The 19,915-nt window shown below is 37.6% G+C and overlaps 1 protein-coding gene across 1 annotated transcript; it reads right to left on the bottom strand.

The window, feature by feature from the left end:
- Positions 1 to 404: 404 nt before the first annotated feature.
- On the bottom strand, positions 405 to 16,936 carry LOC141718558 (uncharacterized). The gene is made up of 3 exons (XM_074520940.1): positions 16,431 to 16,936; positions 4,585 to 4,880; positions 405 to 1,048 (listed from the first exon to the last, which is right to left on the bottom strand). The coding sequence occupies exons 1-3, from the start codon at positions 16,934 to 16,936 to the stop codon at positions 405 to 407; spliced, it is 1,446 nt and encodes a 481-aa protein (XP_074377041.1).
- Between the last annotated feature and the right edge of the window lie 2,979 nt (positions 16,937 to 19,915).

The raw sequence follows: 19,915 nt of genomic DNA, 5'->3' as shown, positions 1-19,915 counted from the left end.
GCTTGGTGCTTAGGTGCCAATCCCTGACTAAAGTAAGAAATAAGCCTTCCTTGTTGTATAAGAACAACCCTAATTCCAGTCCCACTGGCATCAGCTTCAATGATAAATGAAAGTGTGTAATCTGATAGAGCTAACACAAGGGTTGTACACATTGCTTCTATAAGCTTGTTGAAGCCTGATTTTGCTTCACTAGTCCAGACAAAAGCCCCCTTTTTTAAAAATGTAGTGAGGGGTTTACTGATATCACTGTAGCTTTTGACAAAGCGTCTATAGTACCCCGTGCGACCTAGGAAACCCCGTAACTGCTTCACTATTTTTGGTGTAGGCCAGGATTGCATATCTTGTATTTTACTGGGGTCAGTGGCAACACCATGCTCAGATATTATGTGGCCTAAGTACTCCAACTATTGCTGGCCGAAAGTGCATTTGCTGAGTTTAGCAAATAATTGATGTTGCCTCATTTTCAACAAAATAGCTTCCAAATGCTCGATATGATCCTCCAAACAACCACTATAAACTAGTATATCGTCAAAAAAAACTAATACACTTTTTCGAAGAAAGTCCTGAAATACATCATTCATCAAACATTGAAACGAGGCCAGTGCGTTTGTTAATCCAAAGGGCATAACTAAGAACTCATAGAGCCCTTGGCGTGTCCTAAAAGCTATTTTTGGAACATCACTACTGGCCACTCGGATTTGATAATATCCGGACCTCAAATCTAACTTGGTAAACCAACAAGCACCTTTTAATTCGTCGAGCAGCTCATCAATTATAGGTATGGGATATTTGTTTTTCACCATAATGTCATTGAGTTTCCTGTAGTCTATGCACATTCTCCAAGTATTTTCCTTCTTCTTCACTAGTATGATTGGAGATGAGAAAGGGCTAGTACTCGGTTGTATAATTCCTGATTTCAGCATTTCCTGTATTTGTTTCTCTATCTCCATTTTCTGAACATACGGTACTCGATAGCTTCTCTGATTAACTAGTTGGCTGCCTGCTAATAGGGGAATATGGTGGTCATGTTGTCTTGGTGGAGGCAGGCCTATTGGCTCCTTAAAAACATCCCCAAACGTATGCACCAATGTAATATATGGGATGATCGTGTAATTATTTTTGCTAATAAATAAATATTCGGTATTTATTCTGTGATTATTCTGTGAATTATTTATTAAGTGGTATATGTGTTTGAATATTTAAATATGATATAATTTGAGTATTTTAATTTTTATATGTCCAAAATAAAGTCTAGGTAATTGTCATATTTTTCTATTAATTTTCATATTTTTTTATGATTTTATAAAAGATTTATGGATTTAATAAATTATTTTTCCGAGTAGTTAAAAACTATTTTGTATAATCGGGAACCAACCGACTTCATCCATTCTTATGTTTTTACCCTGAAACTCTTCTGAGAACTCCTTTCTAACCTAATTGCAATATTCTGAGCATTTTCCATATTTTGACTTTTTCGATCCGGCGTACGGTTTTCCCCGTGCGGGTCCCGACGCGATATTTTCGATACAAAATTCGTTTCGGTAAATCGATAAAACCCGTATTTTCGAGAAACGAGATCTTTTTATTAAAGTATTATAATTATCATCTCGTAGTACGTGTAACTAAAGCACTGAGACCAAGACTGCAGTAAAAATGTATAGATTTGGATAATTATCATAAAAATCGGTACCGTTTTGGATCTGTTTTCTCAAATAAACGTAATATTTTATATACGGTATGATCCAACGGGATACCAATATTCCGTAAATATAAATAGCCCTTACCGTATTTTATTTCGTACAGAAAATCATTTACAAACAGTTAATTATATAATTTTACAAAAAAACCCTAATTTCATAATAGTTCCTGAGAATCAAAATTCAATTTCAAGGTATTAGCGAAATCCGTTTGGAAAGATCGAGTACTCAAATCAAAACTCTTGAAATATACTTTCAGAATCTGTGCTTCCTACTACTGCAGAATCAAATGTTTATTTTCTATATTTTTATTTCATTTTGAATTATTTTGATTTAAATTATGAATTTTTGTTCGAGATGTGGTTTGTATGATTTGATGATTGCATGTTGTAGAGCTTTTCTTCCTGATGATTTTTGTATATTATATGACTGATTTGGACTTCAATAATATGTTCAAAATTAGGTTTTAATTTCGAATTATAAAATTAGGGTTTATAACCCGTATGAATGTTCTTAATTGAAATTTGGGGGTTTTTGTTCTAAGTGTTATTAGATTGTTTGGTTGGTATAGATTTGTAGAGCTTGAAAAGAGGAATCGATTGGTGGTGGTCTCGTCAACAGACGATACCGGAATCGAGCTGGCCGGAGCAAGAAAGAACTCGCCGTCCGACGAGATTTCTTGGAGGTTTGCCGGCCAACTCTGGGGTTATTGATGAGATTTGATTGCATGGTTATGTTCCTGGTGTTGTGTAGAATAAATCTGGAGCTTGTGGAGGTATGAGGATCCCGGGAACGCCGTCTCCAGCGAGACAGGGCGTTTTCCGGTGACGGGTGCAAAATTTGCACTTTAGTTCCTGTAGTTTTCAAGAAGATACAGGTTGGTCCCTGTGGCTTCTGAAATTTACAGAAATTGGATTCCAGTTTTTAAAATTATTTAAAAATCATATTTTCTTTTTATTTTAATTACAGAAATTCATTTTTAATTATTAAAAATTCTAAAAATTATTATTTTAATTCCAGAAATTATTTTTAATTCAAAAAAATATATGAATTAATTAGTTAATTAATTTTAGTTAATAATTAATTAGTTAATTGGAAAATTAATTGATTTAATTGATTATTTAATTATATTTAATTATTTATTTTGATTTAAAAAATTTCTGAAAAATAGTTTCGAGCTTTAAAATATTATTTTAAATTGTTTTCAAGGCTCGATAATTATTATAAAATTACTTTAAAGCCAGATTCTGGCAATCGAACCCTGTTTATTGTTTTAAAAGGATTCAACGACCCGTTTAAATTCTGAAAAATGTTTAAAAATTCGTACTGGATATTCGAAAAATAATTTTAACATCAAATCATCTTTGAAAAAGTATTTTCATCGAATATCTTATGTGTTATGTGTTATATGTGAACTGATTGACGTGTTATATGCGTATATGTGTGTTGTTTGACTGTTTTAATCGTAACTTTCAATCCGTAAATCAGATTTGGGTGAAATGAAGGGTAGATAGAAGCTTATATCGAATAGAATTGAGCGAAAAGAGTATTAATAGATACTTGTGATATCTGAGCAGAAGAAGCAAGGCGTAGGAAAGGGAAGCAAATTGTCGAGGCATAAGAGATCGTGATTGAATGCCAGTAAAGTGTTAGCGAGATAAGACAAGGAAAGTGTTCCGAACCTTCTTAAGATATATTACGAGTAATTGATAGTTCTGTTTTATATTAAAAATGCTATGAAGCACTGAACCCTATACCTTGATTCCATTTATTGATCTTTGAGCCGTAAGCCTTATCTTTTCTGAACCATTGATTGTTAAATACCCGGATACGAACCATAGATATACGATACTACTTCCCAAATACATATGAACTAAATACTAGACACTGAACCAAAATTGATTACACACTCAAACTTTATACCTTATACATTGAAAGAACAAATCCTTATCACCACAAAACTTTGATTCTTTCTTTATCTAATTCTTGTACCGGCTGATAGCCAATTCTGATAACTGCCATATTGTTCCCTTGTGAAGATAGCAAACCATCTTATGTTTGAAACCCAATGTTGTATAGATTTTGTTTATTGCTTTACATTGTTTATTCTGTTATTGCTATAGAATTGGATTGTTTTATAAAATGTGGACCAGATTCGTGGTCAGACCAGATTGATGGTCAAGTTAGGCCAATGTGTGACTTGCTCGGGGTTAGTGCGTGACTGATCAGCAACCTAACCTTGGTTTTTAAAATGAAAATTTAATATCCAATTCTAAGTCATTGCTTATCCATAAACTTGATACCTTCATAATTTCAATTGATCATTATTTAATCTCAGTATTGTCAATGTGACTTGCTGAGGTAGTTAGATCATTTGTGCGACCCTGTTTATGTTCTTTTCCAGTTAAGAAGGAACCTGTTGGTAGCGAGGATCCCCAATCAAGTGTGCAAGCTAGGATTCCAGGTTAAGAGGAATAAGCTAGCTGAAGGCTTTTGTGATAGTTTAAGTTTGAAGAATTTGTAAGAATGTTTAATATTCAGTTGTAAGTTGAATAATTGGGATTTGGACGTTTGTACCATAGGTGTGTGTGTGGCTTGCGTGCATACTTTAACCTGTTGCGATCTGTGGATACTGGTAAGTAGAGTCACTACATATAATTATTTATCTTTATTATTATTATATATGGTGTGTGTGTGTGTTGTGGACCCCAAACTTCTGACCCAGGTTTGGAGGGCGCCACAACCAATGCCTGTAGTTGTTTAGGAATTTCCTTTGTTACCTTTTATTTTTGAATCATGCATATATATCCTTGAGAGATCCCCTTTAATTTCCTTATCATTTTTTGAAGCTGCTTTCCAGTAATTTCTTGAAGACTTCCAGTATTACCGGCACCCTTCAGTGCAATAGCCTTGGCTTTCTTGTTGATGGTTACATTCATAGCATGGAAGTCAAAAGTGACGGGGTTATGTTGTTGGAGCCAGTCAACCCCTAATATCACATCAGATCCTCCCAAAGGGTACAATCGAAGATCATATTGGAATGAGTTCCCTTGAATTGTGTAATTCACATTCCTGCAGGCTGCATCTACAGTCTTGGTAGTACCATCTGCAACAGTGATAACTAAAGGAGTTATTGCCTCTGCTACCAGTTTTAGCTCCTTGACAAGTTGGGTGTCCACGAAGCTGTGAGTGGAATCGCTGTCAATCAGTATATGCACCACTCTATTCTTTAATTTACCTTGCAATCTGATGGTATTGGGAGCCCTTTTTCCATACAAGGAATTGAGGGAGATTTCTGCAAGTTCCTTTTCAAGTGACACTTATTGTAAGGCATCTGCACAACTTCATTTACAGGCAGCTCCTAATCAGAGAACTCTTCATCATCATTTTCTCCGGATATTTTATACAGTCGTGCCTTACAATTTTGTCCTGGGTGGTAGGTTTCATCGCATGGAAACACATCCCTTTAGCACTACTTTCGACTATCTCCTAGCTGCTCAAGGTTGACTTTATATTTGTTAGGTGGAAACACACATTAATAATTCACGCAAGTATACCCGTTCGCAAGTAATATAGAATAAATTCTAGTTCATTCCCACAGAGACTCAGACTAATTATGTTCAATTAACACTTACTCACCAATGTATGATTACTTCTCAATGTCAAGACAATAACACGTAGATTTGATTAACTATAATTAACTACGAGAATTAAACACTTAATTGATACTTGAATTAACAATATTAAACACACATGAGATCATAACTTCATTACTACTTCCTTCAATAGTTATTGTTATTACCCTTAGCATGTAACGGTGATGTTATTAATCGAACAACACGAAACTGATAAAAGCCAACTTTCGTTGTACTAATACCATTCTACCAAACATCCACAATTAAGATAGAAGTTGAATAGGCATCAATTATATTGAGACCCTATATGTCTACAGAATTTGACAACATAACGATCTAAGCACAAGTTATTCCTTATGATTACATAGGGCAAATAAAACGGTTAGAGTTACCCACTAATCATGCATACACATACATGAACCTATGCTAGCATGGCAAGTTCTAAACCTCAAGATCAACCGTCGTTTCACAAGAGATTAACACCCTATCTTATATGTTCGCGACGCACATAAGACGAATAAGCACAACATATGCTAGATATCATACAATCATCACACAATAAAGTATTAAACAACTAACTAATGAATTCCATAGTAAATCCATTACGACTCCATGATCACGATTAGCCCATGATAGAACTCATCGTCACCATGGGTTCATATAAAAACATGATAATATTATACAAGAATGACTAATAAAAATACTTATTAAAACCAGAGTACGTCACAAGAGTAATAAGGTTCAAAGTAAAGAAAACTAGCATCCACTGATATAACGAATAAAAGAATCACAAGAAAACTATGCTCCCTCTTCTTCGTTGCGATGTGCTAAAACGGTCTTCTTCCTTCTCTCCTTGCTCCTTGATTGATACCACGATTCATTATGTGAAACGTCTCTGAAACTACTTATATAGAAGCCCCACAAGACCCAGCCATCTCAGAAGTCAGAAGTCCAACAGAAATAGAACTCTAAAAATCAATATTTAATTTTACGACCCTGAGCGGCCGCCCAACAATCTTGAGCGGCTGCCCAGCCAGGCTGAGCGGGCGCCCAGCACCTTACTGGAAAAATGCTTATTTTGCTCCCGTTTTCTGCTGCGTTCTGCTCCTAACTTCCCACTTGCAATGCCAAGCACTCCCTTAGGCTTATTCCTGATGAAATCTCCCCTCAAACATAAGTAATACCCTGAAATACACAAACACTAGAAAAATGCATCAAATACACAAAATACTTGATTTTAAGATATCAATTCAAGCCATTATAAGACGTTCTAAGTGGTATAAAATTCCACTTATCACACCCCCAAACTTAAATCGATGCTTATCCTCAAGCGTCACAGACTCAAAAATAAAACAAAAACATGCATGCATGCAATCTACATGAAATGCAGCGATCCCCCTCACAATGACTAAACCAACCAATTCATAACATCGCAACAAATGCAATTAGGCGAATAAAGATCAATCCAATCATGCAAACTAACGTACAACCAGAAACGTGGTGTGTGCGTATGCTTAACAGATATGCTTCGAAACTAGATCAATTATCATAACTCGACTATCCTCAAGGCAATCACATGATTATACGAAGAATAAATTCTAGGCACAAAATGACTTAAAACACTTCAAGAATACTGGAGCTTATTACGGAATCATGCTTTTTATTCAACACAACAACAAATTCTTACTTGACCGTGTAATGAGTGAGGTCCACAAAAGCTTATGCAATGGCTTCCATTTAGCGAGCGTTAGGTTAGCAGATCCCAGACTATAAAAGCCTTAGGTCACTAGGCACAAAGTCCCCTAAGAACTTAATAACTTGAATACTAAAGAGCCCACTCGTGATCAATTATGCATTAACTCTTTTTTTTTCTTTTTTTCTTTTCTATTTTTTCTATTTATTTTTCTCTGTTTTTTCCAAATTTCTGAGCAAGTGCGTTTCGCTCCATCTTGCTCAACCCTAGACTACTCGCATAAAAATACGAGCCGGATACTAGCCATTTGACGCCTAGCCACAATTAACAATGAATTCCAATTTTTACTCCAATTTTTTTCTTTTCATGCCTTTTATCATTAAGAACCTATCATAAATTCTAAGCATAATCAATAGATTAACCTCAAAAACTATCAAACCATGACAACAACCTAGTCATTAAGCATACTCCAAGACTTAGTGAAATTACAAGTGTTTCTAGCATGCATGTCAACCTACAAGACTCAACATCACTCTAACGCTATCACTACACTCGCATCAATATCATAAATCAATCGGTAAAGCAACACAAAAAGGATCATGGTATATGCATGAGCTAAATGACATGATAAATAAAGCTATAAAATAAAATGAAAAAAAATTATATGGCAAAATTATGCAATTATATGAACTAAACTATCATGAATATGCAACTACATGACACACACACAAAAATATTCCTTAACTACCACCCCCAAACTTAAAATCTTCACTGTCCCCAGTGAAGATAGTAGAAAGGAACATAGGGTATACCTACTCGGAGAAATCATCATCATCACCCTCAGAGGGTGGATTATCAAGAGGCGGATAAGCAGAGTCCTCACCAAAAACGGGCCACTGGATGTCAGCTCCAAGGCCTCTAAAAGCAGTCCCAAGTGCAAGGGTGAGCTCTTGAGCAAACCTACTCTGCGACTCATACATCGCATCCATGCTCCTCGACAGCCTCCTATACTGGGCATCAGCCATCCCAGCACCCTCCTGAGCTCTAGAAGAGCCTACCTCATCACGACCCGACCTAGCCATGGTAGCACCAGCTGCTGGACGACCTCCTGGAAGACGATAACCCAACCCATGCTCCTCGGGCTCTCCACCCGTCCACTCCTACATCGCATTCAGAGTCGCTGAATCAATAGGAGCGGCCGGCATCTGCAGCTGCTCGTGAGAAGGCCAATGAACTCCCACTGCTCGGCATAGCTTCGTGACAGTAGATGCATAAGGGATGTCCATGTGCTTTGCTCCCCTCAAAAACTTCAAAATCCCTTGGTAGATGAACTCACCAAGGTCCACATAATACTCCTCATTCAAAATACCCCATAACAACCTTGCTCGCTCAACTATAACCTCATGTGCATGTGAAGTAGGCAGAATATTAGCATAAATAAAGGCATTCCATACACGGGCATACCTATTCATCACAATCGCCGGAAAAGAATGATACTCGTTAGTTCCCGTCTTGAACTTCCACTCCGTGCGACAGAGAGTAGCACAAATCAAAATCCTCGGAGGTCTTCTCATTCTAATTCTCCTCCGTGGGCTTCCGCTGTCGCTGTCCAATCACACGGCGAATCGCCTCCGGATGATAATCCACAGTAAGCCCATAAACAACAGTAAACCCATTCTTTTCAGCCTTGGCGTTCGCATAAAACTCGTGAACCACGCTCATCGGAACCGCCTCCGGCGACTCACAAAAAGAAATCCACCCCTTTTCAGCAATCATCGGCAACAACTCACCATCCCTCCCCGATGGTAAGAATCCCCTCTCCTTCAAAATCGGCTTAGCCAGAAGCCTAGTATACTTCTCCTCAGCAGCCCTATCAAACAAACGAGGTCTCGCAGCAGTTCCCCTCGAAGAATCAGCAGTAGGAATGGTGCTGCTGCTATCAATAGTTCGGGATCTCTTGGGTGCCACTGAAACTGAGAAAAAGTGTTTAAGAGTTGTGTTTTGAGTGTAGGAGAGAGTTTTAAAGTTGAAAGTATGTGGGAGTGTATATGGAGGAGTTGTATGTATATATAGGGTAGGAATTAGGGTTAAAAATTGAATAAGAGTGGGGTTGTGAGGAAAAATCGTGGGTTATGGGAAAAGAAATCGTGGGTGGTGGGTTGTATTTTTGTTTTTGAATTTTTCTGATTTTTAGAAGGCAAATTTTTTTTCCAACAGTCGGGGGCTGAGCGGCCGCTCAGCAAAGCTGCGCGGGCACCCAGCATCTTGAGCGGCCGCCTAGCAAAGCTGAGCGGGCGCCTAGAGGGTTTCTGGAAAATATTTTTTTCTTGCCCAATTTTTCTGATTTTTTTTATGGTTTTGGATAGGTTACTAACTTCTAAGGGTTCCTATAGTCACAAATCTTGGGTTTCCTCCTAAAAAGCGCTTCTTTTACGTCATTAGCTTGACGTAGAGTACGTCGATCAAGTTGACAATAAAACGGCACTAACCACTTCCCGGTTTGCCGTGTCCCCATAGTAATGCTTCAAACGCTGACCATTAACCTTGAATGCTTGGTCCGGATCATTCTCAAAAATCACCACCTCTCCATGTGGAAACACAGTTTTGACAATAAAAGGTCCAGACCACCTTGATTTCAACTTTCTAGGAAAAAGTCGGATACGAGAGTTGAATAAAAGAACTTGTTGCCCCGACACAAATGACTTAGGATATAGCTTCCTGTCGTGCCACCTTTTCACTTTTTCCTTGTACATTTGGTTATTTTCGTACGCTTGGAGTCGAAATTCATCAAGTTCATTTAACTGAAGCATTTGCTTCTTCCCAGCCGCATCTAGATCAAGGTTCAACTTCTTCAATGCCCAATAAGCCTTATGCTCAAGCTCCGCAGGTAAATGACATCCCTTACCATAAACAAGTTGAAACGGGGACATCCCCAGTGGAGTCTTGTATGCTGTTCTATAAGCCCAAACAGCTTCATTGAGCTTTAAAGACCAATCCTTCCTTGACGGACAAACAACTTTCTCTAGAATACGGTTGATCTCTCTATTAGACACTTCATCTTGACCATTCGTTTGCGGATGATAAGCAGTAGCAACACGATGATTCACATTGTAGCGCTGCATCATAGAAGTGAACTTATGGTTGCAGAAATGCGACCCCTCATCACTTATGATTACTCGTGGAATTCCAAACCTTGTGAAAATCTGCTTATGAAGAAAATTTAACACTACCTTTGCATCATTCATCGGTAGAGCCTTGACTTCTACCCATTTTGAGACATAATCGACTGCCAGCAAGATGTACTGATTATTGCAGGATGAGACTAATGGTCCCATAAAATCGATTCTCCAAACATCAAAGAGCTCGAATTCAAGCATCGCATTTAACGGCATCTCATCCTTCCTCATAAGATTCCCCACTCTTTGGCAACGATCACACCTTAAAACGAACTGATGTGCATCCTTAAACAAAGTAGGCCAGAAAAAACCTACTTGCAGAATACGAGCTGCTGTCTTTTCACCACCATAATGTCCACCATAAACTGTGGAATGGCAGTCTCGTAATATCCCCTCCGTCTCACAGAATGGGATACATCTCCTGATGATCTGGTCAGCTCCTTGCCTAAACAAATATGGTTCATCCCACATGTACCACTTCACCTCATGCAGCAACTTCTTCTTTTGAGCTGTATTCATATTAGGAGGCATTATATTGCTGACAAGATAGTTCATAATATCCATGAACCATGGCTCTTCCTCCTGAACTGCGAACAACTGCTCATCCAGAAAAGATTCGTTGATCAATGTCTTATCATATAAAGTAGAATCGGGATTCTCCAATCTAGAGAGATGGTCAACTACTTGATTCTCAGTACCTTTTCGATCCTTGATCTCTAACTCAAATTCCTGTAGCAAGGGCACCCAACGAATAAGTCTAGGCTTCGAATCCTTCTTTGAGACCAAATAGCGAATGGCAGCATGATCAGTGAATACTATCACCTTTGTCCCAAGCAGATAAGATCTAAATTTTTTGAAACCAAAGACTATAGCCAAGAGCTCCTTCTCAGTAGTGGTGTAGTTCATTTGAGCTCCATTTAGAGTCTTACTAGCATAGTAGACCACATGAAAAAGATTATTCTTGCGCTTCCCAAGAACTGCTCTCACTGCATAATCACTCGCATCACACATCATCTCAAAAGGTTTTGTCCAATCAGGTGTCGTAATAACTGGTGCAGTTACCAAACTCTTCTTGAGAGTCTCGAATGCTGCCAAACATTCATCATCAAATTTGAAAGGCACATCTTTCTCGAGCAAGTTGCATAATGGATTAGATATCTTCGAGAAGTCCTTGATGAAACGCCGATAAAAACCCGCATGACCAAGAAAACTACGGATTCCTTTCACAGAAATAGGTGGTGGAAGATTTTTAATGACTCCCACCTTGGCTTTGTCCACCTCAAGACCCTTGCTAGAGACTTTATGCCCAAGAATAATGCCTTCACGCACCATAAAGTGACATTTTTCCCAATTGAGCACCAAATTAGTTTCCACACACCTTTTGAGCACCGCACGAAGATTATTCAAACATTCATCATATGAATGTCCAAAGACGGAGAAGTCATCCATGAACACTTCGACGTTGTTTCCAATTATATCAGAGAATATAGCCATCATACATCTCTGAAAAGTGGCAGGTGCGCCACATAAGCCAAACGAAACTCTGCGAAAAGCAAACGTGCCAAATGGACAAGTGAAGGTAGTCTTTTCTTGATCCTCTGGTGCAATGCAAATCTGATTATACCCCAAATAGCCATCCAGAAGACAATAATACTCATGACCGGCCAACCTGTCAAGCATCTGATCAATAAATGGAAGAGGGAAGTGATCCTTTCCCGTGGTCTTGTTCAACTTTCTGTAATCCATGCATACCCTCCATCCTATGACTGTTTGAGTGAGGATGAGCTCGTTCTTCTCATTTTCTACCACAATGATACCTCCTTTCTTAGGTAACATTGCACGGGGCTCACCCAAGAACTGTCAGAAATAGGATATATGATTCCTGCATCTAGCCACTTCAGAATTACTTTCTTCACCACTTCTTTCATGATAGGATTAAGTCGTCGCTGTTGCTCAACAGTCAGCTTACTACCTTCCTCTAGCAGAATATTATGCATGCAGTACGAAGGGCTGATCCCTTTGATATCTGCTATAGTCCATCCGATAGCCGATTTGAATTCTCTCAAGATCCTCAAGAGCTTGTCCTCCTCACTATCTGAAAGGTCAGATGCAATAATAACAGTTAAAGTAGATACATCACCTAAAAAAGCATACCTCAAGTGTTCAGGAAATGGTTTAAGCTCCAAAGTAGGTGCTCCCTCAATAGATGGTTTGAGCTTTCCTTCAGCATTCTTGAGGTCAGAAGTCCCAAGAGATTCAATTGGCATGTCTAGCTTTCGCCTCCAAGGAGAAACATTTAGATACTGTAGTTGCTCATTGCCATCCTCATCATCACTGTCAAAGTCCCCTACTAAGGCCTTCTCTAAGGCATCATACATTAGCATATGATCAAGTTCTGAAGTTACAGCAGAATCAATCAAATCCACCTTCAAACACTCCTCATCTTATGTAGGGAATTTCATCGCCTTGAATACATTGAATGTCACATCCTGATCCTGCACCCTCATAGTAAGTTCACCTTTCTACACATCTATCAAGGTACGGCCTGTAGCCAAGAAAGGTCTTCCCAAAATTATGGGAATCTTCTTATCTTCCTCGAAATCCAAAATGACAAAGTCTGCAGGGAAGAAGAGCTTATCCACCTTTACTAACACGTCCTCCACTATGCCTCGTGGATATGTAATAGAACGATCAGCCAATTATAGAGACATGTAGGTGGGCTTTGGATCAGGCAAATATAACTTTTTGAAGATAGACAACGGCATCAGATTGATGCTTGCTCCTAAATCGCACAGGCATTTGTCGAAAGATAACTTGCCAATGGTGCAAGGAATGGTGAAGCTACCCGGGTCTTTAAGCTTTGGAGGTAATTTTTGTTGCAGCACAACACTGCACTCTTCCGTTAGAGTAACGGTCTCAAGGTCATCCAGTTTCACCTTCCTTGAAAGAATACTCTTCATGAATTTCGCATAACTAGGCATTTGCTCCAGAGCCTCAGCGAAAGGTATGTTGATGTGAAGTTTCTTGAACACCTCCAGAAACTTACCGAACTGCTTATCCAGCTTTTGTTATTGTAATCTCTTAGGGAAATGTGGTGGAGGATAGAGCTGTTTCTCCCCTGTATTACCCTCAGGCAGAGTGTGTTCAACAGTAGTCTTCCTTGGTTCCGCCACTTTCTCTTTTTGCTTCACTTCTTCATCAACAACTTCAGCTTCTCCGTCTTTCACTTTTTCAGCATCGACAACTTTTCCAGACCTTAAGGTAATAGCTTTGACTTGCTCTTTAACTTCCTTCCTACCTGGCACTTCAGTATCGCTGGGAAGTGTGCCAGGTTGACGATTGAGCACTGCATTGGCTATTTGACCGATTTGATTTTCCAAGGTCTTGATAGAAACAGCCTGACTTTTGCACAACAGCTTGAGTTCCTCGAAATCAGCACTAGAAGGTGGAGCAACACCTCCTTGTTGAGGATATGATTGCCTTTAAGCATAATGTTGTGGTTGCTAGAATCCAGGTGGATTAAACTGTTTACTTACGCCTTGCTGATATGGTTGCTGAATAGCATTCTGAGTATTGCTCCAGCTGAAATTGAGATGATTTCTGTTGTTAGGATGATAGGTAGCTGGCACAGGCTGCTGCGGTCGCTGATAATTATTCACATAATGAACAGATTCATTCACAAGAGAACACTGATCCGTAGCATGGGAACCTGCAAAAAGCTCACAGACCATAGCTATCTGATTGACTCCATAGGTGGCTAAATAATCGACCTTCAAAGACAGCGCTTGGAGCTGCGCTGCAATAGCTGTAGCTGCATCGACTTCCAGAATACCTGCTACCTTCCCAGGCATCATCCTTTGAGTTGAGTTTTGATGTTCGTTTGCAGCCATAGTTTCAATAAGATTATAAGCCTCAGTATAACTTTTGGCCCACAAGGCGCCTCCAGCTGCTGCATCGAGCATTGGCCGAGATTGGGCCCCCAAACCATTATAGAAACCAGTGATCACCATCCAGTCAGGCATACCATGATGTGGACACTTTCTCAACATCTCCTTGTAGCACTCCCAAGCTTCGCACTCCCAAGCTTCGCACTCCCAAGCTTCGCACTCCCAAGCTTCGCACATAGATTCTGTTGTTTGCTGTGCAAACTGAGTAAGAACACTCCTCATAGCCGCAGTCTTCGCCATTGGATAGAATTTCACTAGAAACTTTTGCGCAAGATCTTGCCAAGTAGCGATGGACCCAGCTGATTCAGAATATAACCGGTCCTTAGCTTTATCCCTCAGAGAGAATGGGAAAAGCCTCAGCTTGATAGCCTCTTAAGTCACACCATTATATTTGAAAGTACTACAGATCTCGATAAAATTCCTGATGTGCATGTTGGGGTCTTCAGTTGCAGCACCTCCGAAAGAAACAGAATTCTGCACCATTTGAATAGTGCCCGGTTTGATTTCAAAAGTGTTAGCCTGAATTTCCGGATGAAGGATGCTTGATTGAATGTCATCAATTTTTGGCCGAGAAAAGTCCATAAGAGCTGGATCTGCCGGAACTAAACGATCATCCATGATTATTGGTTCTTTCTGCTCACTCTCTTTATCCGAATCTTCAAAATCTATCTTCTCCGGAATATCAAGAACTGAGTCTGTCTCCTCAGCCATATCTAAAGTCCTCTTGCGTGTACGAGAACGTGTTTGCATAAACGCTCGCTAAAGTACCTGAAACACAACCGGAAACAATAAGTAACACGTCTTAATCAATGAGTCCTAATGACCATTAATGGTAAGTACATAAACTAAACAAATACGCCGAGTCCCCGGCAACGGTGCCAAAAACTTGTTAGGTGGAAACACGCACTAATAATTCACGCAAGTATACGCGTTCGCAAGTAATATAGAATAAATTCTAGTTCGTTCCCACAAAGACTCAGACTAATTATGTTCAATTAACACTTACTCACCAATGTATGATTACTTCTCAATGTCAAGATAATAACACGTAGATTTGATTAACTAATTATTAACTATAATTAACTACGAGAATTAAACACTTAATTGATACTTGAATTAACAATATTAAACACACATGAGATCATAACTTCATTACTACTTCCTTCAATAGTTATTGTTATTACCCTTAGCATGTAACGATGATGATATTAATCGAACAACACGAAACTGATAAAAGCCAACTTTTGTTGTACTAATACCATTCTAGCAAACATCCACAATTAAGATAGAAGTTGAATAGACATCAATTATGTCGAGACCCTATATGTCTACAGAATTTAACAACATAACGATCTAAACAAAAGTTATCCTTATGATTACATAGGGCAAATAAAACGGTTAGAGTAACCCACTAATCATGCATACACATACATGAACCTATGCTAGCATGACAAGTTCTAAACCTCAAGATCCACCATCGCTTCACAAGAGATTAACACCCTATCTTATATATTTGCGACACACATAAGACGAATAAGCACAACCTATTCTAGATATCATACAATCATCACACACTAAGGTATTAAACAACTAACTAAAGAATTCCATAGTAAATCCGTTACGACCCCATGATCACGATTAGCCCATGATAGAACTCATCGTCACCATGGGTTCATATGAAACATGATAATAACACACAAGAATAACTAATAAAAATACTTATTAAAACCAGAGTACATCACAAGAGTAATAAGGTTCAAAGTAAAGAAAACTAGCATCCACTGATACAATGAATAAAAGAATCATAAGAAAACTATGCTCCCTCTTCTTCGTTGTGATGTGCTAAAACAGTCTTCTTCCTTCTCTCCTTGCTCCTTGATTGATACCACGATTCATTATGTGAAACATCTCTGAAACTACTTATATAGAAGCCCCACAAGACCCAGCCATCTCAGAAGTCAGAAGTCCAACATAAATAGAACTCTAAAAATCAATATTTAATTTTACGACCCTGAGCGGCCGCCCATCCAGGCTGAGCGGGCGCCCAGCACCTTACTGGAAAAATGCTTATTTTGCTCCCGTTTTCTGCTGCGTTCTGCTCCTAACTTCCCACTTGCAATGCCAAGCACTCCCTTAGGCTTATTCCTGATGAAATCTCCCCTCAAACACAAGTAATACCTTGAAATGCACAAACACTAGAAAAACGCATCAAATACATAAAATACTTGATTTCAAGATATCAGTTCAAGCCATTATAAGACGTTCTAAGTGGTATAAAATGCCACTTATCAGTATTCCTTTGCTCCCTCAAGCCTGAAGACTTATAGTTGGTAAATGGTGGTGCTTCCTTGTCTCTATCTGGGCTAGTTGGTAATTTTCTCATAGACTTAACAAACTGCACCACTAATGATCTATTTCTCTTAATCTCTTCTTGCTTAGCCAGGAAAATAACATCACTATGTGACTGGGGCCTAAACATTTTAACAGCCAGTTTTATATGTTCCTTGAGACCACTCACGAAACTAGAAACAAAATATTCCTTATTTAAACCCCTATTTCTGGCTATGACTTGAGCTCTCAGTTCTTCAAATTGATCGTCATAGTCCGAGACTATTCCTGTTTGCTTCAATTTATTAAAGAGATCATGCACATCCCTATTTTCAGGATTTTTAAAATGCAGCACTACATCATTTACAAACATACGCCAAGGAACAAATCCCCTACTGACCTGATAGACACTAAACCATATATTGGCCCTCCCTTCGAAGTGCATCCCAGCTAGTTTCATTCTTTTGGAATCCTCGATACTGATGAACTCAAAGTACTGTTATGCTCGTAATACCCATCCTTTGGGTTCGAGTCCATCAAACTTTGGGAACTCCAATTTGGGCATGGGATTAAAGTTTGTGAAGTCTGTTCTATGTGAGGGAGGTGTTACAGGGGGAATATGGCTCGGGTGGGAGTAAGGCTGTAACGACCGAGAAATTACGTTTGTATCATACTTTAATAAAGGGGAATTATATGTTTTATTATGTCATTAAGTATGTTGAGTTATGAAACCCTAGCTGTTATGTGCTATATGTATTCTGTTTCGGTCAGAATGTGTTCTGAATAATTATCAGATGTTTTATTATAAGTTGAATGCTTTTATATCAAAAGTTGTACGACCCAAACAGTGTTTTAATGTCTGATATTTCATACAAAATCATTGGCCTTATTTTGCCTAGTATGGCATATAATACAGCGATATTCTGAACATCCAGGCGTTTTACAAATTTTCTCGTTTCACGAAAAATGACTTTTCCGGGCCCCTTCATGTGTTAAAAACCCCACAAAAATCATATTTTTATTTTTATAGGATCATGAAAATATCAAATATTATTTTTCTTTGCATTTTTGTATTATTCACAATTTTTGGGAATTTTTGGCATATATTTTATATTTATTCGATATTTAAAAATTCAAAATTAATACCCAAAAATTATAAAATTAAGGGCCAATTAATTTTATTAGATGTAAAATTAGGGCCTTAATTTTATTTAGGAGTATTATTTTTACTAGTATAAATAGCTGAATAATTACTAATTAATTATTAATTAACTATAAAAAAATCAGAAAATCAAAAATTATTTGTGTGGGTGAAGAACAGTTCTGGAATTCAATCAAGTACATGTGAGTAACCAAATCAAACCTTATGATCTCTACTTTTTGTTAACGTCATCAATTTCATGTTTTGATGTTTGGATTTTGATTTCGTAATTTAGGGTTCTTGAACTGTAAATTGGGGTTTTTTTGATTTCGGGGTTATGGGATGAAATTGATTGTTGGGATAGCTTCATATGCTTGTTTGTGATTGATTTGGTCTATTTATTTTATCAAATGATAGCTTGAATTATTAGTTCTTATTCTAGGTTTTATGTAAATTTTTAATTAATTCGTTCTTGATTTAGATGAATCTAAAGTTGATGTAATGAATGAGGTTAGATTATACGAGTGTTAAGCTTTATTTTAAGCTATTATTTGCAATTTTTCATGTACAAAATCGTTACATTGATTTTTGGCCGGAAATCTTTGTATTTTTGTCGGAGAAATCGTTCCAGGGGTTTTGAGTTGTTGTTGATGATTGATTAGTGTTTAGGAGGTTATTTGCAATCGATTACCTACAAAATTTGATCCAAACGATTCATGGATCGATGATAATCGACCTCGCCAGACTTAGTTTAAGCTCACCGAAGTTCTTGACAGTTTTGGCCGAAAATTGCACAGGGATGATGATGGAAGATAAAGGACAACTGGGTTGTGTTGTTGAGGTGCTATGGAATGGAATGGACATTCGAATCGATCAAAACCAACTCGTTTTGACCTGTTTAAGCTCGCCAGAGCCGATCTCCGGTGGCCGGAACCTCGCAGGGTTCTGGCTTGTGAAGAACACCGGCGGGTTGTTCTTGCCAACCCGGACTCGACCCGTTTTTTTAAATTTAGACCCGATTTTGATCTTGATTTTGGCTAAACTGATTTCTGAAAACTGTTTCTGTAATGTCTAATTTATTTTTATTTTATAAAATTCAGAAAGTTAGTTTCTTTTATTTTAGAAAATTAAATAATTAAATTAATTAATTATTTGATTTATTTTATAAATAAACTTAAAGTGTTTTCTAATTTTAGAAATTCGAAAATATAATTATTTATTTATTTATGTAATTATTTCTTAATTACTTATAATTTAATTTAATTGATTAATTACTTTATAATTAATCAGGTTAATTGAATAATTAGTAATAAATTCTATTTAATTCCAAAAATTAGGGAAAACTTATTTTTTGAAATATGATTTTTCCTAGGTAATTATTTAAAAATATATTTGAGGTTCAATTATTTGTGAATAATTAATTATAATGGACTGATAATTTATTAATTCTTGTTTATTGCGTAATAATTAAACCGTTGATCAGATTTAATCAAAACGAAGACCATTGGACTCAGAAAAATGACTCGAATTCATTAAAAATAATTATAAATCTTAATTTCTTGCGGAAACGAGTCGGCCTATGATACTTATTCGTTTATAGACCCTATTAATTATGCATCGAGTCTAATAAATTACAAAAAATTAGGAAACAAGTCAGATATTATTTGTTAACAGAAATATAGATCCGATTTTGATTCTAAAATTATTTGTGAGTCTAAACTAATTATGTGCCTTATATGATATGTGATTTACATGAAAACTAGAGTCCTAATTACTAGATAATACATATACAGGTCGGATAGAAACATATGGGTAGACGATAAGAGCTACGTGGTCTCAGTCTGAGTTACGATTGTGATAAGAATCAACTAAAAGGGTAGCTTTCTTTGATAGATTCAACATCAACAAAGCGGATCAAGCAAGAGATAGAGAACTGTGAACTAATCAGAGCAGAGCGTGTAATGTTTCCCTGGATATTGGTTGGCAACTAATATTGATAGAGTCACTTGACAATGTAATGTACAACAACATTGTCAACAGTGACACTGCCAAGCAAATATGGGAAAAGATTGAAATACTCTGTGAGGGAACTGAGGAAGTTAGATCTAATCAAAGAAGGATACTTATTTCACAATATGAGGGTTTTATGGCCAAGCCAAAAGAAAGTATCACTGATGTGTTTGAAAGGTTCAATAAGCTAATAAATGACTTGCATCTCCATGACAAATACTATGAAGCTGAAGAGGTGAACTTGAAGTTTTTGCTCACACTCCCTAATCATTTGGAACAAAAAATCTC

This window comes from Apium graveolens, chromosome 4, assembly GCF_009905375.1.
Source record: "Apium graveolens cultivar Ventura chromosome 4, ASM990537v1, whole genome shotgun sequence".
Classification (NCBI taxonomy): Eukaryota; Viridiplantae; Streptophyta; class Magnoliopsida; order Apiales; family Apiaceae; genus Apium; species Apium graveolens.
Note: the sequence above shows the minus strand (reverse complement) of the source record. Positions and strands in the feature narration are given on the sequence as shown.